The sequence below is a fragment of the Vulpes vulpes genome, chromosome 14 (assembly GCF_048418805.1).
Source record: "Vulpes vulpes isolate BD-2025 chromosome 14, VulVul3, whole genome shotgun sequence".
NCBI classification, from domain to species: domain Eukaryota; kingdom Metazoa; phylum Chordata; class Mammalia; order Carnivora; family Canidae; genus Vulpes; species Vulpes vulpes.
In genome coordinates, this window is record NC_132793.1 from 122,345,434 (window position 1) to 122,368,471 (window position 23,038).

A 23,038-nucleotide genomic window follows, 5' to 3' on the forward strand; every position below is an offset into this window, starting at 1 on the left:
ACCAACTATAACAATAACAATACTATTTGCTGTTCCTTGGCTTTCTCAGAAATTTTAAATGTAAGATAACTTCAATAAATGTTTATGGAACTCAAACCATATCCTAGCACAATAGTGCAAAAGCAGAGTAAGTGGCTAACACTGCCTTCCTGCTTTCAGAGATGAAGGAAATCAATGAAGGAGACACACAAGATAAAAATGAAAGAGTATACAATTGCCCACAGAATAAATAAAGTAGCCTGAGCCTGAATTCATAACCAGGGCCTAGCCCTCAGCTAACATTTCTCTTCCTACCCCTGACTCATGCTACCCTCCTACCTAGTGTGTGGGAAAGAAAATACGATCCTGTCCTAGCACCCAACCAAACCTCCACAGCCAGTTTCCCTAAGGGGGTTGACTCGTGTCACAGTAAAGGGAACAAACTGCGGTACTCTCAGAATCACTTCCCGTGGGGCACCTGGCTGGCTCAGAGGCTGAGCATCTGCCTTTGGCTCAGGTCCTGATCCCGGGGTCCTGGGATCGAGTCCTGCGTTGGGCTCCCCGCAGGGAGAGCCCCTCCTCTGCTGCTTCTCCCTCTGCCTGTGTCTCTGCCTCTCTCTGCGTGTCTCTCACAAATAAGCAAATAAAATCTTCAAAAAAAAAATCACTTCCCATTCCAAAATTCTACTATTCTATAAACATAAATTAGAATATAGAAAAAATTAAAAACACATTAGAATATAGAATGAAAATATGAAAAACAAAAAAATCCCAACATCAGGAACTTGTATGTTAAATCTGTCATATATGCAAACTGAAAAGAAAAAAAAAACCTCCAAAAGAAAGAAAGAAAAAGAAAAACCACCAAAAACCTCAGCCAGGTAAGTAAGTACCCATGGGGCAGACGTGGCTTGCCAGAAGTTCATGTGAAAAAGATTTAAGGATTTTTAGCTGATTGTAAGCCCAGGATAAGCCAGCAGAGCGGCCTGGATTCCAAAAGAATGAAAAGGAACAAAAGCCTGTGGTATTAGGAGAAATGTCATCCTTACATTAAGGGGGGGGGGGGGTGTCACAGCTTCACCAGCCTTCCCACTGACGGCTACACAGAAGTGTCCTTTTCGGGGTTAGCAGACTTTAAAAGCAGCAGCAGCAAGAGTCACAAGGCGCCTGCAATTCCACGGACGGGGACCAGGGCTGTCGGCGTGGGAAGGGGACGCCAGGAAGCCTTTGCACATCTGTCGTGGGGAAGAGGCGTTCGTGCTCTCATAAATGGGAAGGCAAAGTGAGGAGACATAAAACGAGAACGATTTCTCCTTAGGATATAACAATCTTTCGATCAGAGCTGCGTGCATCGGTCTGGATCTCCTGAGCAATGCTGAGCGTCCCCCGGGAAGACTCGGGCACCGGGCGGAGGGGGCAGGTCCACACTGCTCACAGTCACACTTTCAATCCCCCCCACCCACTTAGGACTTTATTTAAAGACAGGCACCTGCCTCTACCGCCTGCAAAGGCCTGCTGAGCAGGCAGTGGGTCCCAGCAGGCAGGAGTCTGAAAGCACAGTTCCTTCCCCGGCTCCGGCTCCCCGACGTGTCGGGGCGTGGGGGGCTGGCTTCATCTTCACGAGACAAGATATTTTACAATCAGTAACATTCCTAGGGAGCCAACACCGAAACCAAGGCTGACAAGAGATAAAGACAGCTGCTCCAGCCAGGAGCTGCTGCAAGGCCTTCAAAGCCCAGCTGCTTTTTTCCCACGCCCAGGGGACGGCTAATGGGTGTCAAGAAGTTTCAGTGACCTGCAGACACTGAACTCTGATCGACGTCTGCTTAGTTCTAAATCCTGGAACGAGAGGTCCACCTACTGAGTGGACTTCTGAAGTCTCTGAATCCTGACGTTTTCCGAGGTGAGATTTCATCTGGACTTACAAGACGAAAAGAAAGATAAGCCCTAAAGGAAGGAATGGGGCAATGAAATCTTATGAATGTGATTAGCTCCTCCAGAAGCTTTAGTAAAATGCACTTGCGTTTCTCAGACATCCTGGGGACGACTCTTTATGGTCTTCTGCTTTTCTCTCTACTCTCTCTCTCTCTCTGAGGATCTCACGCACTGCCTCAAGACCAACAAAGATAATTTCTTGGGGAGCCTGGGAGTTCAGTCAGTTGAGCATCCAACTCTTGGTTTCAGCTCAGGTCATGAGCCTGGGATCAAGCCCTGTATCAGGCTCTGAGCTTAGCTGGGAGTCGGCTTGAGATTCTCTGCCTCTCTCTCTTCCTTTACCCCAGCCCCTGCTCTCATGTATGCGCTCTCTCAAGAAAGAACATCTTTTAAAAAAAGATAATTTCTTGGGATACCTGGGTGGCTCAGTGGTTGAGCGTCTGTCTGCCTTTGGCTTAGGGCATAATTCCCCAGGGTCCTGGGATCGAGTCCCACATCAGACTACCTATGTCTCTGTCTCTGGGGGGGTCTCTCATGAATAAATAAAATCTTAAAAAAAAAAAAGAGGGATCCCTGGGTGGCTCAGCAGTTTGGGGCCTGCCTTTGGCCCAGGGCGCGGTCCTGGGGTCCCGGGATCGAGTCCTGCATCAGGCTCCTGGCATGGAGCTTGCTTCTCCCTCTGCCTGTGTCTCTGCCTCTCTCTCTCTCTGTGTCTATCGTGAATAAATAAATAAAATCTTTTTTAAAAAAAAAGATAATTTCTTAATCCACATCTTTAGCTCTGAATTCTCTCAACTGAATGTCAACTTCTAATCACCTCTAAGAATCCCCAGACATCAGCACCATGACCTTAAAGCATCCAAATCAAGCACATCTTTTTGCCTTAAAACAGGCCCTTCTCTTTACCTGTTTCCCCAAATGCCTTCCAGGTAACTAGTTTCAAAATCTGGGAAGCTCCTCTTTGCTCTCCTCCCTCTACTTGCCATCATCGATAAGAGTGTGTGTTCCATCACTATGAGCCCCAAACCTCAAGCGCTGGTCTGAGCCCATACACACCCCTGCCAGGCCATAAAAAGACCCCGCTAAGCTCAGCTCGGCTGGGCCTCTCCCAGGACAGATATCCATCCATCCCACTCTCCACGGACTGCCCTGACGGCATCAGTCTACTACTCACAAACCTCCCAGGGCGCCTCTGTCATCTCTACCAAACACTAACAGTGCAGCCAGGCCTTTAGAAACCTCCAGAAGGCAGGGAAGCATTGCCATCATCTCCTCCTGTGAGTTCTCCCAGCAGGGGCCAAGGCCGGGGGCGGGGAGTCCATGCAACTCCACTCAAACCTATCTTGGGCTTCTGCTCATTTGGATTCTGCCTCATGTCTTGGCTTATGCAGCTTCTTCCAGCCAAATGTTCTTTCTCATCCCCTGAATGGGACCCTCGAACCACTCACTCAACCTATTCACTTTACCGGGAAACAGAGCCTCAGACGGCTGGAACAACCGGCGTCAGGTCAGTTGGGCCGGACATAACCAGACCTCCCCATTCAAGACTCTTTTTCCAGACCACACCAGGTCCGCATGGTTTGTTTTTACCTAGGAGGAAATACAGTCTCCGGTTTAAACTTTCCTTATGAGATGAAAGCCTCTAAACCATTAAATTAAAACACATACATACACAGACACAGACACACACCAAAAAAAGCTCCCAAAACAAAACAGCACCAGCCACTGCCCAGATTTCTAGTCTCTCAGATTCACAAGCCTTATTGGATTTGCACTTTCAAGTTTAACAGCAGGCCCCGTGTGAGGATAAGACTGGTTTCCATCACAGGGTCTGCATGCAGGGTTTTGAGGGCGGAACGATCCTCTCTCCCACAGAGACGGGCCAAGCAGGCTTCACTGCCTCTCTTTATGCAACCAGGATCAAAGCAAAACATCGTTAGACCTAAAAAGCCCCCAGAATCTGCAGAGAGGTACTCCAGGACACTGCAGACCTTCTTAACAACCATATCCAAACCACACTATTGGCTCCCAAACAGAAAGCACTGTTTTTGAGAAAAACAGTATTTATTTGAGTTAAACGTGTACATCAGTCCTGTCCCTGCTGATTAAAAACAACGAGACTGTCAGGTGGGATTCACTGCGCGTGGACAGGTATCATCTCTGTGTAAGGCTGCTCAGAGGCTTTACATCTCCCTCAGCCCGCTCTACCACAGGCCTATGGGGTTAGCCCCTGCGAACACCAGTCTTCATCTCCACAAGGGGACAGGCTATGCTTCTCCTCTTGGAGCATCTGTGTCTCGAGTGCCTGGCACCTGGCACAGAGAGGTTGCACAACTCACATATCGTGACCAATGCTGTACTTGAAGCAGCTGACCTTCTTGGCCAAGACGCCTGGAAATGCCACAAAACTACCCTAAAAATGGTGTGGCAACTGCAAAACAATAATACAGAGGTGGATGCTCTGGTGGTCTAGGTCACTGAACTCTTTCCCTGGGGGAAAACATCCACAGATCACAGTCTCAGCTAGTTTACACACTACAGAATTGCCGCAATCAAACGTCGCTGGGATATTCATTCTTTCAGCTAATATTAGGTGGTACAGACTCCAGGAGCTGCCCCTACTAGGACTCCAGCGCTATATAAATTCCTATGTGCTACCTTCACATATCTTCAAATAAGGAAAGAGAAGCCCTTCAGTTTACCTACAAACTCAGTAATAGGGCTATTGGTGGAACTACAGGAGAGCGGCGACCACAGTAAAAGTATGAGCAATATTTCATATTCATACAATTCATCAATAGTCAGTACACAAAGGGCCACCATGTCATTACTCACAAGCAGGTTTCTGGTTTGTGTTTCTGAAGCCACATTTTACAATTAAATCTCTCATGTTTCAACTTTGGAAACTTACACATATAAGAAAAGAACCTGACACAATGGTGACCATCACAATAGCCCCATGTAAATATCTCTGAGCAAATATTGTCTCACCCATCTTACAGTTTATTTTCACCTAATGACTGATTTCCTCTGGGTCCACCCTGTAGAGAGAACTTCCGCAAAATGCCATTTGGCCAATTCTCTGCCTTCGGCAGGCCTACAATTATGAACCCGGTTAAACAAATAAACTTCCTTCCTATTTTTAAAGTTTTCCAAAATTGGAGAATCTACATCTTTGGTTGGCACACTATTTCCTGGACTTACAGCCCTGGCAGTGAAGAAATTCTTCACAGTATTTTGAGAGATGAAAAGGGCTTCAGAAGCGGCCAGACAGCTGCTCCCCACCTCTATTTTATGGAAGGGGAAAAACAAGACGAAGCTGTGACCTTGGGCAAAGTCACACGGTGGGGGGGGGGGGGGGCTGGCTGGTTGGAGAGGTCGATTTTCCCCTTATCTGATCTAAATTACTTGTGGCCTGACAAAAGCATTTTGCTCTTGTTCCATGCTGCTGAAGCAGGGCTTATGTTTAATTCATGCAGAAGGTGATAGAACAACAAAGAATCTAAATATCATAGCGAGTACAAGGTGACATGAAGAGCTCTGGGCTAAGCAGACTCAGAATACCTAAAACTTCACTCTGACTTTGGGAAAGCCACCTCACCTTTGGAGGGTCCGGCTTTTTCATCTTCAAAAAGAGGGAACAGGATGAAGCAACCACAAGTGTTGTCTCCACCCCTGACTTAAATGATGAGGATGGTGGTATCTCACCCCTATCCGGTGCTGAATCTGAGCCAGGCACTGCTCCAAGTACATCATGCGGGTAAATCATCCACGGCCTGGAGGGCACTTACCATGCCCATTTTGTGGATGAACACATTGATTCTTGCAGAGAAGGGGCTTGTCTGCGGTCACATCTCCACTGGTAACAACACGTGGAGGAGGGATCTGTCCCAGGCCTGTGGCTCCGGGGGCTCTCTCTTATCAGAGGTGGACAATCTAAGATAACTGGCCTGACCTGCAGCCATACAGAGTCCAAACTGAAAACAATTATAGCAATCACCCAACACAGTGTTCTCATTTCACAGATCAAGGACTCAGTGAGACCCAGGGACGTAGAACTTAATGTCAGGAAATGTAATGTAAAGATATGGCTACACCCATCCTGTTTCCTACACAAGCTTATCCCAAAAAGTGGCTTTAACCATGCATATCACTTAAAACATCTTGTGTGACACCCCAACATGACTGATGGCAGCAGGGCAATGAGTACCACTCCCAAGGCAACTAGCCATGGTTAGACAGCAAACTCGAGGCAAACTGGGGCCTCCAACCCAACGCTTTAATTTCCAGTCTTGTGTACTATCCTAGGCTCGAAGAAATGTCCAGTATGGCAGGACTCTCTGGAGAGCCTATTCAGGAGATCAGGTGTGTTCGGGTGGTACAGCCATTGGAGACCCTATTCTAAGTAGTCTCTAAACACACAGACTTCCCTAGAGAGGCAAAAATATGCTTCCACGGTGCTTTGAGAATATCAGATAAAATATAATACTCCTAAGGCCCATGACTCAAGTCAACAAAAAAATTAAAAATCAGGCTATGGTCATCTCAAAACTGACCTCTTTGGTCCATCAGTTAATTGCCCCTAACCTGCCCGCCAATCTTGACCCATCTTCAATCTTCCTGCCAGCGATTTTGCCTCTTATTTCCTGTTCTCTTCTCTCCCTAACCAAGAACATCACAAAATTCAGGCTTTTTAAAAATATTAGTTCCACTTCTTGTTTGACTTCAATCTTACACACCTGTTTTTAAAAGCACGTGAGGTGGACATTTTATGCCTCTCATCTAAGGAAGAAGGAAAATTCAAATTCTTGGTGGGACAAAATATTTTAAGTTCTGACCGCCCTCGCTTCGTATCTTGGAACATGTGCTGTAAAATCCCTTTATTACAGCGATCACACAGGTACAACAGATAACACGTGAATTTACAGCCAGGCAATTCAAGCTTCCATCTTAATTGCTCTGACAAATGACCTAACCTCTCCAAACTCCAGTTTCTTTATACTATTTTCCCAAAGAAACAGGAGGGAATAACACCCCACCCATGAAGATCTGGAAGCTGCTACTCCCCACGCAAAGGCTGGCACATGGTAAGTGCTCAAAAATGCAATCCTCTTTTCCTTTCCACGGTTGCATTAACACTAATGTAGTTTCCTCTCCTGTTAAATCTGCTTTGCAAATGTTTCTCTGAACAAAAACTCCATTTCCCCCATTAGAGGAGAAAAGACAAGTTATACACACCTACCCTATCTCCCACAGGACGCCCTCCAGGAAATAGGGCGCTATGTGATTCAGCAGGTCACTGGAGCCCGGCACCGGGGAGCTGTGTCGCCACACTGGACTTGGGCAACTTCCACTCTCTTCAAATGCTTGGGCCCTGGTTTCAGGCCTCCCAGGCTGTGGAGCATTTATGACACCCTTCACATGTCGAAGGACCTCTACCTGCCCCAGCAGACGGCTCAACTTTATGCTTCCTTTTTCTTTGTGTCCCTGCAGGCACCTGGGCCTACTCTGAAAGACACATAAACTCAGCCAGGTGAGTAAGGTATTCTGAAATAGGATATGTTGATAGACATGCATACTTTTGATTTTAGTAAAATACTTTAAAGACCAAGGCACAAACAAATCAGCAGGGCAACATCAACAAGGTGTGCAAAACCCAAGACTTTAGGTTTCAGTTCTGCCGCAATATGCTGTGTGATCTCGTCCAAGTTAATTAACTTCCTTGCTCTGGGTCTCGGTTTTCCAATGGAGAAGAGAGAAAATGGAATTATATTCTGGTTGCAAAAGAATGACCACCTCGCTAGCCTCCATATCTGACAGGTGTGTGCAGGCCCAGGGGTGCCCCAGGACAAAGGAAAAGGAGCCTTAATTCTGAATCTCCCTGTACCTGGGTCATTTGTTTAAAGTGACTGCTTTCCCCACGGTTAAAAATCGCTGGTCTCAAATACAAGGCAACAGTGTAGGAGAGCAACCTTGAATGATTCTAAAACATGCTGGAAAATTACCACAAGGATGTTCAAACCATTCTTTTTCATAATTCACCACACATCAGTGACCCACAACCCAATCAACTTCTCTTAAAGACTTAGCTCCGCGCCTGGGTAGGTCAGCTGCTTAAGCAGCCGACTCTTGGTTTCAGCTTGGGTCATGATCTCGGGGGGGGGGGGGGGGGTCATGAGATCAACTCCCACATGGGGCTCTACGCTCAGCAGGGAGTCGGCTTGGGGATTCTCTCTCCTTCTGCCCTTCCCCCCACTCATGCAATCATGTGTACTCTCTCCCTCTCTCTCTCTCAAATAAAGAAATATATCTTGAAAAAAAAAATTGCTCAGTTCTCATATCCTCAAAAAAAAGTCTCCGCTGGAATCCCCAGATGAGTGACTCCCTGTGCACACATCTGTATGATTACAATAAATCATCTTCACAGGTGTACCTCTCCCTGCTAAACTGCAAGCTGCTCAAAGGCTGGGCCTGTGTCCTGCTTATGTCTGGATCCTCATGCCTACACCACACTGGCACCAAAACCGCTGACAAGCTGCAAACTCAACCGTGTTCAAAGACTTTTCACCTGCAGATGATCTTCACAATTTCCTCTGCAGATTTTGACATTACTCAATTTTAAAACAGGATCTTTAAAAAGATGAATATGGAATACGTTATTTTATAGATGAGAAAGGCTGGAGGTTATTTTAGCCAAGCCCAACCAGAGTAAATGAACAAGGCCTAGGAGCCTAATCTCATTATAGCATATGAAGGATATAAAAATAATTTGCAAAAGTAGTACCAAAGTACATAAAAACTAAGGAAATTCTTTTTCATCATGCCTTCCTTTTAAATCTAACAAAATGATATAAACGGCTAGTTCCCAAAGCACACCTGCTCCCAAAAGCAAAATCAGAGGCAACGGAGGTAACGGAAAGAGTAAAGATACTTAAGTATAGATACACAGATATAACCATTTACATTTTTTGTTTTTCAATAACTTTTGTAAATGTTCTTGAATACCACCATGTATTATGAAATAAAATGCAAAAGGACAAATTTATGATCTCTACTGCCTAAAAGTTAACAATCAAAAGGAAGGGGGGGGGGCTCCACATTGTGTCATCAGGGAAACAGCAAATCAACGCCACAATGAGATACTATTACACACCCATTAGAATGGCCACAATCTGCAACACTGACAATATCAAATGCTAAGGAAGTTGTCTAGCAGCAGGAACTCTCATTCATTGCTGGGGGGAATGCAAAAATGGTTACAACCGCTTTAGAAGACAGTTTGGCAGCTTCTTAGAAAACTAAACATATTCTTACCGTATAACCCAGCAATCATTCCCCTTGAGGTTTGCGGAGGGGAGCTGAAAACTTATGTCCACACAAAAACCTGCACAAAAATGTTTACAGCTTTATTCATAACCACCAAAACTTGGAAGCAACTAAGGTGCTGGTCTACACAATGATACATCTAGACAATGGAATGTTATTCAGAGCTGTAAAGAGCAATCAAGCCATGAAAAGACAGAGAAGCAGCTTCAACGTACCTTACTAAGTGAAAGAAGCCCATCAGAAAAGGATCTATGTACTTCAGGATTCCAACTACAGGACATTCTGGAAAAGGCAGAACTATCAAGATCGGTCGTTGACAGGGGCCGGGGAGGGCGGACAAGATGAATGGACAGAGCACAGGAGATTTTTAGGGCAGTGAAACTATTCTGTAGGATAGTCAAAATACACGTCATTATACTTTTGTCCAAACGTGCAGAATGTACGACACCAACAGTGAACTATAGCTTAAACTTGGACTTTCTGAGATAATGTGTCAATCCAGATGCATCAACTGTAACAAATGGTTGGGGACCCTGACAGTGGGGAAAGGCTATGCACGTTTGGGAACAGAGGGTATACGAGAACACTCTGTGCCTTCTGCTCAATTCTGCCGTGAACCTAAAATTGTTCTTAAAAAAAATTAAGTCTATGTAAAAAAAGAAAAGGCAGGAGTGCAATCTGAGTCAATTTTTCAATGATAATTTGATTTCTAGTCTAACATAATATCCTAATGGTATTTGGGGCAAAGTTAAATTCACTGAGAAGTGAAAACGCCTAAGTATTTTTTTTTTTTTTTAGATTTTATTTATTTATTCACGAGAGAGAGAGAGAGAGAGGCAGAGACGTAGGCAGAGGGAGATGCAGGCTCCTAGGACTAGATCCCAGGACCCCGGGATCACACCCTGAGCCAAAGTTGACCCCGGGATCAACCACTGAGCCACCCCAGCATCCCAAGGCCAAAGTATTTTTTAAATTCAATAAACGAATAGTTAATACACAAATGTTGACATTTTAAAAAAGATACAAGAAAAAAAATTAAAAAATAAAAAAGATACAAGAGTATGCACTACAAATATTGTCTTCTATTCCTCACTCAACTTTAATTTTTTTTAAGGTTTTATTTCATGGGACGCTATTTCCACTATGATCCTCCAAGATACAAGTGATTAATCTAAAGTGAAGGCATTTGTACCAAAAACTTAAGCCATTCCTATGCCTCACGATAGTTATAACAGAAAATACAGAGAACTTTGCTTCACAAAGTTCCAGACCATCAGCCTTACTGTTACGCGCAAACCTGTTGGAAATGCAGGATCATGGGTTCCATCCAGACCTACGAGCGCAGAACTATATGTTAAAGAGACGCCCAAGTCATATGTATGCACTAGTACATGAGATACCACCACCCCTGTTTTCAGAGAGTTTACAGGCTAGTGGAAGAGATAAAACAACCATAACAAGAGGCATCATACACCAACAGGCTATGCGGCTACAAGACTTTGGGGACCAGTCAGTCTTGGTCCCTAGGGGCGGCCCACTGCCCCAGGATGAAACGCCAGCCTCTCTGCAGGGGTCTGTGTGCCATGTGCATTCTGGCGACTGCTCATCTGCCCAGTCTCCTCCTCTCCTGTTTCCTACAACAGATTTTCCAGCCAGCCTGACCCGACCGACAGACAGTGAGGTTTCTCCAACGTGACTCCAGGCCTTTGTACATAGGACTCTAACCACCCGGCCCCCCTGACCTTCCCTGGCCAGCTCTCAGCCTCCTTTTGACTGGAGCAAGGGCCACTCTCTATTCCCCGCTATGGCCAGTGGGCTGGCCTCCTGGCAGAGGAAAGGTCTCAGGGGCTATTTTCTACTCCTTTTCGTATATTCATGGGAGGAATGAAGAATAATCAGAGATGCTTCCGGGAGGGGGTAAAGGATGAGAGGGGTTTAGATAAATGAACAGTTTATCAAAAACAGACTAAGGCAGAAACATATACGTCAAAGTCAGTTTGGGGAAGAAACGAATTTGCTTTTTTGTCATTCAGAGATCTGCTCTGAACTCAGTGTCCTGTCGTGGATGAGACACAATTTCCGCTCCTGCTTTTTTTCTCCCTTTTCATAAAACCAACTTGTGCCCACGGTGTCGTTACTGTAAGCAAATGGAGCTCCCAAAAAGAGGCTGCTGCCACTAGCAGCCGAGAGGCCCCCCGGGAGCCGAAATCCTGGTCCCGGCTGCACCTGCTTCACTTAGCAGAGGCAGCAAATTTTTCACAGTCAAGGAATAGTTTCACCATGACGAGGAGTTCTCCCCTCTTTATTAAACTCAAACAGACACTAATTAAACATAATCTAAGTCTGCCGAAAAAAACACTTTTGTGTTTTTAAATAATTCATCACATTAACGTAGGACACGCCAACAGGGAACTGACTTTCACAGGACAAAGCAGAGGAACCGCTAAGTGCCAGGTGTAGGCAGATGCCCACCTTCCAGGAAGGCCAGAGGCACCCAACCTGGGCCACTCCAGGCTGCAGGAAACCACAAAAGTAAACACGCCAGACCAGCATCAGGACACAACCGGGCCTGGAGGCCGTGCGTAGGGAGGCAGCTAACCAAGGGCAAGTTGTACTCAACAAGAGAAGCAATTGGTTTCTCGGTCATTTGCACCAGTCTGGGACAAACAAGATAGCAAAGCCACCCGGTGACAGCATTTCAGAAGATAAAGAACAATGATTAAAAAAAAAAAAAAAAAAGAACAATGATATATTCACGGGTGTCCCTTCCTCACTACCAAACTCCAAGCTAAACACTATCATCATCGCCTGCCCGAAACGTAACAGCCTACGTGGCTCTCTGCTTCCACCCAAGGTGTACATCAGCCCACAGCGCCGAGTTCTAGTTCATGGCCTCTAATGGCTTCTCAGAGCACTTAAAGCAAATGCAAACCCAGGCCCTTGCCTCCAGAGCCTGCCCTAAAGGGCCCAGCCCAGACTGTCCCCTCCCTAACTCGGCCCCAGGTCCCAGCTCACTTATTCCAGTCACACCTGCCTTCTTCCCACTGCTTTAACACACCCACCTGGAGCCACCTCCAGGCCCCGGTCTCCAGAGGTGCCTCTGCCTGGCACATGTTGAGCACCCTTGCCGCTCAGATGAATGCCACCTCCTTGTCACCCCAGCCCCTAGTCACTCTCTACCAAAGCAGCTTGCTTACTTTTCTCCCGAGCACTTACCACCACGTGAAACTACCTTGTTTATCTCTTTACTTGCTTCTGTGCAGTCTCCCCGACCTGGAATCAGAGCTCCACGAAAACGGACCTGGTCGGCCTTGCTCACTGCTAAATCCTCAACTCCCCAAACACTACCTGGCACTTAATAAATATCTTTGTTCAACACATTTGTTAAACGACTTGTTGAATGAGTAATAGCTATCGACTTGTTTTCAGAAGGCCAAAACATGAAAAAAACTTGGTTTCATATAAACCATATTTTACAAAAGGATTCCTTATCTAATGCATTTTTAAATATCTGGCTTACAAAGCTTCAATGTACACACCTTTTTTTCCTATTTTTTTAAAGATTTGATTTGTAAGTAACCACTACACCCAATGTGGGGCTCAAACTCCCAACCCTGAGATCAAGAGTCACATGTTCTACCCACTTAGCCAGCCAAGTACCCCAGTGTGCACACTTTTTAAAGGATAAACCTATTGTGCAAATTGAACTAACTCCTTCATGAACAGTATTTGGTACATAGAAGGTATCCAATAAACAGCCAGTGAATACAGGCGCACTGGAAAATAAGACAAAGCATAAACTATATGAAACTGCGCTTGAATTTGAGAACACAGCAAATGTGGATACATTTAGGTTCATTTTCCACTTTACCTGACTGAATAACATATATTTAAAATCCACTACTGTGAAAAAAATAAATAAATAAAATAAAATCCACTACTGTGAGATACTAGCAATAATCTTAGCCATTATCTTTACAGGCAGGTGTGAATTCAAATAAATTCAGAAAGTTATCTGGCACCTCTACAGCAGTCTTAACTGATGCATAAAAGACACAGAAGTAATCAACAGAAATACTCAAAACTGTCAGGTGGTTAGGGACCACTGTGGGCTTTAGTATAAAAAATCATGATGCTTGAGAAATTCATTTTTATTTGTAATCTATATAAAAACTCACATACCCTTATGAAAGGCTAATCAAGAAATCACACCTCTATAAAACCTGTCCCATCGCCCGGGTGGCTCTGCAGTTAAGTGTCTGCCTTCAGCTCAGGACATGATCCTGAAGTCCCACATTGGGCTCCCTGCATGGAGCTGCTTCTCCCTCTGCCTGTGTCTCTGTGTCTCTGCCTCTCTCTCTCTCTCTCTCTCATGAATAAATAAATAAAATCTTAAAAAAAAAAAAACTGCCCTATTTGTCATATAATGCACACCTGCCCTACTATTCCAGGTCATGTCCAATTTAAAAGAAAAGTGCATCTTAATTTTTCCTTTTTTCAACATAAAATTCTTCTGTTTGGGCTCTATTCCTAAACCATGAAATTGCTCTACATATTCAATATTCATACAATTTTAATGTGGCACCCAAGAAAAATTCCTGTTCAGGTAACCATCTGTACCAAGTGATGTCCACTCTCTTTTCTCTTTCCCTACCAGGTGTTGAGCCAGTTTGCAAAGGTCAGAAGAGAAAAGCAATTAGATGTGCAAGTGTTTGTGTGAGGTGTGTGTTCACATTCATTTGTGTGTTCTTGAAGGGTCATTCTGAAATCAAATATAAATGTACTTTGGGATTATGCACATTGTCTTATTTGCATCTCCTGTTTCTGCTTTTAAAATACCCCCTAATATATAATGCCAACTGTGTTAATGCCTTATCTCTTAGCAGTAACCAAATTAGGTTCCATGGAAAGTCACTCTTAAAATCTATAACCTCAAGAAATGGACTTTCAAGTAATTTCATATTCTAAGAACTCAAAGGTCATGTTGTCTATAAAAATCAATTTCAGGATGCAATTTAAAATCTCACAACACCTGGCAAAAATAAAATATAAAATAACTACATTTTCTGCTGACAACTGATAAATTTGCTCTAAAAACATATCATAGTTCTGTTGTTCTGTAGTTTAAATAACTTTGGAATAACATGATTCAGACTTCAGATGAAGTTACCAACATACAGTTCATTTAAATAACCTTTTCAAAAGTACTGTCAGTTGGAGGAAGCAGATAATCCTTATAAAAGTTTCTTAATGTTTTGTTTTGGGGGGGGGGGTTCTTTTTTTTTTAATAAAGCTTTGGTCTGGTGTTTTCACCGTCAACTCCTAGGCCAAAGTAAACAGAAGTCCACCCCACTCCAATAGCGAAAACATCTTTATTAAATATGTTTTGGAAAAGTAAATAAAATCATAAAACAGTACCAGCAATAAGTTTTTCGGGTTTTTAGGGTTTTTTTAGATTTACTTCTTACTGATTTTGAGGTTAAAAAAAAATCTGGTAAAAGGTTCTCCCTCTGGTTTTGTATAACCACCTTGTTTATCTCTTTGCTTGCTTCTGTGCAGTCTCCCCCAACCTGGAATCAAAGCTCCACGAAAACAGGGACCTGGTCGGCCTTGCTCATTGCTAAATCCTCAACTCCCCGAACACTACCTGGCACTTAATAAATATCTTCGTTGAACACGTTTGTTAAACGACTTGTATACAATTGTCTTTCATAACCACATACAAGTAGACTCAAATCCTCAACCTAAAATAAAATATAATCCGACAACACACCTTGAGTTACTTTTTTAACTACCTAACATCATTATTTTTTAAATTTAGCATTATGTATAAAAGCTAATTTTTCGAACCAGAAAATCTGCACGTTATCATTCTTTTTTTTTTTTTTTGCAAAACTACAAGTCAAAACTTTTTCGTTTCAGGAGGTGAAAGTTCTGGGGAGGAGGAGAAGATAGGATACAGTGCCTAATAAATAATTTGGTTTCTGGGTCTCCGTTTTATTAGCTCTTAAGTGACAGGCAAAGCCTTATGTGGCTCACGAACAGGTACTTATTATAAAACGAGCACTCTGGAAGCACTGCGCAACTAGAAGATACAACCAGCACCTAATTATTATTTGCAAAGGGTCACGTAATGGCTAACCCAGTCAGTTTATTACTCAACCTGCCAGAGGCCAGGAGCAAGCTCTGCTAGGAGGAGCCCGGGAGGGTGAGAAAGGTGCCCTGCTGCCCCTTGCAGAGGCTGCGAGGGATGCGTCCCTCAAACACCCAGGAGCCTGGTGCTTGGGGGGGTCGGGGGGGGGTCGGGGGGGGGGGTCGGGGGGGTTAATGAAAATAATTCTACGTGTTCAAGCCGGTGGGAACTCCAGAAATCTACTCCAGCCCCTTCGCTGTAGCAGCAGTGACACTGGCAGGGATGCGTAGCGCTCAGCTATCCTCAAAGCGCTACTGTCCTGAAGACAAAACTTTATGGAAATACAATTCACATCCCAAAGCCGCACCGCGGGAGGCACGGAAACCGGGGGCTAGAACAAAGGGCGGGTCGCCGGAGCGCAGCAGGCGCAGCCTCGGGCTCCCGCACCCGACCGGCGGCCGGCACAGCGCGGGGCCCCGGGTGCCACAGCGGCCTCACCGTCCCCACCCGCGAAATGGGCCGGACGCCACCCGGGCCCCGCCGGCCCGCGCTGAATGGGGGGCGCCCGGGGCCCGACGGCAGCGGCGCCCGCCCCCCCCCCGCGGCTCGCGTCCCCGCGCGGCCGGGCCCCCTCCCCCTCCCCCTGCCCCTCCCCGCCCCCGGGGTCCCCCGAGCCGCGGCCGCCCCCGCCGCCCCGCCGCCGCCTACCTTGGCCACCCAGCTGAACAATGGGGACATCGCGCGCCGGGCGGCCGCTCCCCTCCCGTCGCTCCGCTCACTCCCGCCGCCGGCCCGTGGGGCGCGGGGCAGCCGGGGGCGCGCTCGGGGCGCGGCGGGGCGCGGGCATGATCCCGGCGGCGGCTCCTCCCCGCTCCGCGCCGCCCGCGGAGGTCGGCCCGCAGGGCTGCAGGCGGCCGGGAAGGGAAGTGGGTGGGGAGAGCGCGGGGAAGGGGAGGGGAGGGCAGGGGAGGGACGGGAGGGGAGGGCAGGGGAGGGACGGGAGGGGAGGGGAGGGGAGGGGAGGGGAGGGGAGGGGCAGGAGGGGAGGGGAGGGGAGGGGCAGGAGGGGAGGGGAGGGGAGGGGAGGGAAGGGGAGGGGAGGACAGGCAGCGGCCGGCGCCCCCGCCCCGCGCGCCCCCCGCCCCGCGCGCCCCCCGCCCTGCGCCCCACACCCCGCGCGCCCCCGCCCCCACACCCCGCCCCGCGCGCCCCCACACCCCACCCCGCGCGCCCCCACCCCGCGCTCCGGGCGGGAAGCAGGGACTCCGGGGTGCCCCGGGCGGCGCAGCCCCGGGAGGAGGAGTCCAAGAACTTTCAGAAAACTCGGAATTCCTCCCTCTGCGGTCTCTTAAAAGCCCCAGAGTTGAGCGGCCACAAAGCCGGGCCAACTTTCCCGGGGTTACCCCCACCCCCACCCCCACCCGCGTTGCTTTCTAAACGCTCGAGATAGCTGCCAACAAAAGGACTAGTGTTTCCCCAGCCCCTAATACCTTTATATAATCAAAGGTGGTTTTCTTGGAGTCGGAAAACTAAGCTACTGAGACAAGGATGGGGGCGGGGGGTTAAGAAGCTCCGGCTCCCGCAGGCCGGCGGCGTTCACCCCGGGAGGAACATTTCACCAGTTTTCTTCTCTGCCGAGGCAAGCTGGTAAGACAGTGTGGTCCGCTGAGAGCCACAAATGTTAAGGTAAATTCCTAACTCAAGACACCCTAGAGTTCCACGATGGGGAAAAAAAAAGTCCAAAGGTCTAATAGCCAATGTGTGAATGCACGTGTCATGTTGTGCCACCCTCTGAGCTCATCAGGCCAGAAAGCAACCAAGATTTTGCTTCTGTTTCCTTTTATGTTGTGCATTATTTTCATGATGGGCCAACAGAACACTTTAATGATGTCCAAATGTCTGGCATCTGAGTCAGGGGGGTATATTATCTATTGCTGCATGGTAACAAAATACCCCAAAATCAAGAAGCTTAAAACAGGGGGGGGTCAGAAAACCGGGAGCATCTCAGGTGGCTGCTCCAGCCCAAAGTCTCTCTTTATGTTGGGTTCAAGCTGTTAGCCGGGGCTGAAGCCATCTCAAAACTGGAGTGGGACTGAAGGATTCACTTCCAAGCTCACTGACACAGTCTGTTCCTTGCAGGCTGTTGACTCGGGGCTTCCATTTCTTGCTGCATCAGGTGGTCCCCTCCATGGGGCTGCTCCTAAAATGGCAGTTCGCATCCCCCAGCACAAATGATCCAAGAAAGAGAATATGTCCAAGAAGGAAATCAGTCATTTTATAAACTGATCTCAGAAGTGACAGCCCCAAATTCCTGCTGTATTCTATTGGTTAAAATGCGAAGAAATGATTCCAGTCCACACACAGGGCAAGAGGGAATTACACACCACTGTCATGACTGCCAGGAGGAGAGGATGGGGGGGGGGGGGATATGTCATCTTTTTGTTTCTCCTTCCAGGTGGGGTGCAGAGGGAAAGCCAAGAGTGCCAGCATTCTAACGGGGGCCACCTGGGTAACTGAAAAGGGCCTTAGGAGCATCTTAAGGAAGTGCTGCTCTTTCCTGCTTGTAAGCAGTGATTGACATTCGCTAAAGAAATTCAGAGCTAGGGCACCTGGGTGGCTCAGGAGTTGAGCATCTGCCTTTGGCTCAGGGCGGGATACTTGCTTCTCCTTCTGCCTGTGTCTCTGCCTCATTCTCTCTGTGTGTCTCTCATGAATAAAATAAAATATTTTATTATTATTTTTAAAGATTTTATTTATTTATTTATTTTAATTTTTTATTTATTTATGATAGTCAAAGAGAGAGAGAGGCAGAGACACAGGCAGAGGGAGAAGCAGGCTCCATGCACCGGGAGCCCGATGTGGGATTCGATCCCAGGTCTCCAGGATCGCGCCCTGGGCCAAAGGCAGGCGCCAAACTGCTGCGCCACCCAGGGATCCCAGGTTTTATTTATTTAGTCATGAGAGACAAAGAGAGAGAATGAGGCAGAGACACAGGCAGAGGGAGAAGCAGGCTCCATGCAGGGAGCCTGATGCGGGACTTGATCCCGGGTCTCCAGGATCACACCCTGGGCTGGAGGTGGCCCTAAACCACTGAGCCACCCAGGCTGCCCTAAATAAAATATTTAAAAAAAGAAATTAAGAGCTGGGGGCACCTGGCTGGCTCACTTTGTAGAGCAAGTGACTCAATTTTGGGGTTGTGAGCTGGAACTCCATTTTGTGGGCAGAGTTTACTTAAAAAACTAAAAAAAAAAAAAAAAGTAAAAAAAAGAAAAAGTAACTTTAAAACGAATAAATAAAAGAAATGAAGAGCTAAAAAGGGGGGGGGGGCATTTGCAGCAGTTTGACCAAATCCTTCCCTGTTAGCCAATCACTTCCCCATGCCAGTAGAAGAGTTCGAGCCTGACAACTCCATTACACTGCGAGCCCTTCTGCACTCCACAACCTTGCTACTCAAAGAACCAGCAGCCTGGACAGTACTTGGCAATCTGTTAGAAATGCAGAATCTGGGGGATCCCTGGGTGGCAAAGCGGTTTAGCGTCACCTTCGGCACAGGGCATGATCCTGGAGGCCTGGGATCGAGTCTCACATCCGGCTTCCTGCATGGAGCCTGTTTCTCCCTCTGCCTGTGTCTCTGCCTCTCTGTGTGTGTCTCTCATGAATAAATAAATAAAATCTTTAAAAAAAATGCAGAATCTGGGGCGCCTGGGTGGCTCAGTGGTTGAGTGTCTGCCTTTGGCTCAGGTGGTGATCCTGGGGCCCTGGGATCGAATCCTGCATCAGGCTCTCTCCAGAGAGCTTGCTTCTCCCTCTGCCCATGTCTCTGCCTCTCTCTGTGTGTCTCTCAGGAATAAATAAAATCTTTAAAAAGAAAAGAAAGAAAAAGAAATGCAAAATCTTGGGCCCTGCCCTGAATAATCCAGACCTACGGAGTCAGAACTTTCATGTTATTGTGATTCCAGATGGTTAGGGTGCACATTCAAGTTTGAGATGCACATATGAGAATCATTGGTGTGGGGCTTAAACTGAGCTTCTGGCCAACAGACTCTTAAGAGAACAGCAGAAACTGTTCTGTGTCCTGTGTCCCAGGGATGATGTGCACTAGCTCATCCAGAGGGAGACCTGGTTCCTAGGCAGCAACATAGTTTGATGGGCAGCTGAGGACCAGGTGGGACCAGCTGCACCCATGACAAATGTCACCATACTCCATCACTCCAATCCCCAGACTGAACTCTACGAAGATGCCCATAACTTAGAAGCACCTTTGGGGTGGCGATGAAAAGAACCCAAAATTGATGAAAGAAACATGAAATATTCCTGACTGAGATAAATTTTCTGCCAGTTGGGGTGGAGATGGGGTGACAAAAAAAGAAATTAGATTAAATTTAGGAGAATATAATTCACACTTCTCGCACAAAGAAAAAAAATTAAAGTCACACCAAATCGTGGATGTAACAATTATAATAGAAAGCGCCCAGGCAGGTGAAATAGGGACATCAAGTCTTCATTGTTTAAACCTGGATCCAGTTCTCCCTATACGCACATCAGGGTGGAGGCTCATCAGTCAGACCTGGTTTGGACTTGCCCAAAGCTTACATATCCCCTAGACACACAGAGGTCTCCCTCTGCCCCAGATCTCTCTTCCTGATCCCCAACTGTGTAGAATCATTCATTTCATGGGAACGTAAGAGCCTTTGCATTGAATAGACTTGCCGGGCAGGAACATGCGGAGCTCTAACACCAAACAGCTTAAGAAATCTATGAGAAGGGTCTTGTTTTAATTCACTATCACCATGTAGTAGTCACAGTGCAGGAAGAAACTCTGTTATAATTGGAATTATATTATCTGTTATTATTATCAATTATCTGCTATAATTTGGAATTTCATTAAAGGGAAACTGTTAACATCAGACAATATACTGATTCCACATAATAATGAAACAATTTTCCTTAAAACACCATACTCCCTCCTGGCTGAAAAAGAAAGTATCCTTTCCCCTAAGAAACTATATATTCCCCCCAGGAAAGGACTGTACATAGACCAGGGACTGGTTATTTTTAACAGCTCCTGAGTGATTCTCTTCCAGTCAGAACTGAGAACCCCTAGACAGAATAGTCGTTGCTCAAAGATGCTGATGGTTCCCAGCCCTGATCGTCCATCAGAGTTGCCTGTGATGACAGGGGGTAGGTGGGGAAGGAGGGTGAATAAATGGGCTGCTTTGGGGGCAAGGACCTCAAAGGGCAGGCAGGTCACATAAATGCATGAAGAGAGCCAGGTGTGAGACAATAAAGGACTGAACGAGCTGTGGCATCTCAGAGATGGGACACCCAATTATTACAACTCCATCCAAGCAAGCAAAATGTGTCAGCCAACTAAATTCAGCCAGAGGTCAATACTGGTGTTGACTTCTAGCTCTACTTAAAGCTTGGGAGAGTGGATGTATGCGTGTTCCTTCTCTAACAGGCGAGTCTGTCAGCCAGGATTGAGAACCTCTTTTCACAGTTCTAGATGCCTTATTTAAAAAAAGAAAAAGAAAAAAAGATGTAAGGGGTGCCTGGATGCCTCAGAAGAATGTGTGACTCTTGTTCTCAGGTCATGAATTGAAACCCCACATTGGGTATAGAGATTACATGAATGAATGAATGAATGAATGAATGGATGAATTAATTAATTAAAAGAAAAAATAAGATATGGTTGCTCTCTGAAGAGCAGTAGGTTATCCAAATAGGATGGCTGAGATCTAAATGAACAGGATCTATAGAAAATCCAAGACTGCTGTCTTTCTAAGTAACTTTACAAGGATAACTTAATCTATTTTCCTGAGACATTAAGGGAGGACTTGAAGATGGATGGGAGAACCTAGGAACTGGAAGACTTGCTTCCCTCCTGAGCCTGACCGGAACTCCTCCACCCAAGAAGTCCCCACCACTGCTGCCCGATTCTCCTGCCATCTTCCTCCTTTGAGAAGGAGCAAGAAGCAAGGACTGCGAAATCGCCTGTGAGAATTCCAGAGGACATGCACCTCCTTGGCTGTGCTGCACCAACTCAGAGGTGGAGGCAAAGAGGGGGAAGCATGCAAAAGCATGACCTCACTCTGCCAACCTCTTCCTCCCCACAAGACCTGGCTAAAAATAGGGCCGTTGTAATACTAGGAAACTCAACGTGCTTTCAAGTGAATCAGAAGGACTTGGCAACTATGATCCTGACCAACCAATGACAATATGGTTTTCTTTTCCACACCGTCAAGCAATTCTCTGACACCAACTGGGTGTCCTACAGTTCACCTCAATTCTGACATTACTGACCTGGAGATCCCCCAGGTTAAGAGCTAGGTCCCACACAAGACTGGGGCCCCCTACACACAGTTCCCATGACAATCACAAGGCCATGTTGTCACCTGAGCTTCTAACGGACCAGCCACAGGTCCTCACAACCCCCTCCTTGGGTTCGATTAATATGCTAGCTAGCCTAGCTGACAGAACCCAGAGAAACACTTTACTTACTAGATTACTGGTTTATTATAACAGGCTATAACTCAGGAACGGCCAGATGAGAGAGATGCATGGGGTAAGGCCTGGACGAAGCGCATGGAACTTGCATACTCCCTGGGAGAGCCACTGCCCTGGCATCTCCAGGTGTTTTCCAACCCGGGAGCTCTCCAAACTCATTTGGGTTTGTAATGGAGGCTTCATTACCTAAACTTGATCAATTAAATCACTGGCCCCTAGTGACTAAACTGAAACTTCAGTCCTCTCTCCGCGCCACTCCTCCCCCCACCAAGGTCCAGGGGTAAGATTCAGGATTCCTACTCTCTAATCCTGTGGTTGGTTCCCTGGCAACCAACCTCCTTTCTTAGGTGACCAAGGGGCTTTCCAAAAGTGGCTTCATTAACATAACAAAAGAACACCTTCATTGCTCTCTTCACAGGAAATTCCAAGGGTCTTAGGAGCTCCCTGCCAGGAAAGGGAACAAAGATCAAATATATATTTATTATAAATCACAATATTGCAGCAACTAATCAGAGATTTATTCCGTTCAGGGCTATTCATCGGCACCTATTGTGTAAAGCAACACGTGTCTTGGCAAGGAAGAGAAATGTGCTAAAACCCGAATTTTGACCTCAAGGGGGGCAGAGGATGGTAGCCAGTATTGTTGGAAAGGGAGAGAGTGAACAATGCCTCTGGAAAGGCCCCAGTGAAGCTCCACAGAGTTTCCAGAAAAAAATGAAAGATAACTTATGGCTATAAAGGAAGACACAGCTTCCTGGTTGGAAAGACACAGGACTTTTTTTTTTTTTTTCTTTTTTTAAGTAATCTCTACAACTCAGTGAGGGGCTCAAACTCACAACTGGGAGATGAGGAACCCCAAGCTCTACTGACTGAGCCAGCCAGGTGCCCCAAAGCTTTAGAACATTTACAGATGGTGATGAGGCTTTCCAGGAGCGGGGATCAGCTGGACAAAGGCAGTAAAAATACACTGCTGGGCTCTGGAAATCCAGCCTTATTACAGACAGAATCAGAGCTCACATTGTAAAAAGAGAATTTTAGTAAATTCTAGTTTGGAGGTGTGCAGTTATCCCTCTCTGGCCTAAGACTTTGTTTCCAGAAAAAAATATTTGCTGAGGATACTATCAAGTCCAAGAAAATCAAGCAACAAAATCCCTCTGT

The 23,038-nt window shown here is 46.4% G+C and overlaps 1 protein-coding gene across 12 annotated transcripts in view; it reads right to left on the reverse strand.

The window, feature by feature from the left end:
- The window catches only part of TBC1D1 (TBC1 domain family member 1), a 239,216-nt gene that overhangs the window by 140,617 nt on the left and 75,561 nt on the right, over positions 1-23,038 (reverse strand). For 2 of the 12 annotated variants that reach the window (XM_072737887.1, XM_072737886.1), the window contains exon 1: positions 16,082-16,255. The exons of 6 other annotated variants lie outside the window; for them this stretch is intronic. In XM_072737887.1, coding sequence (XP_072593988.1) covers positions 16,082-16,111 — 30 coding nt within the window. In that variant the 5' untranslated portion in view covers positions 16,112-16,255. Of the gene's footprint in view, positions 1-16,081; positions 16,283-16,863; positions 17,167-23,038 lie in introns of those variants that run through there. 4 more of the 12 variants (XM_072737888.1, XM_072737891.1, XM_072737890.1 and 1 more) reach the window with 4 other exon arrangements.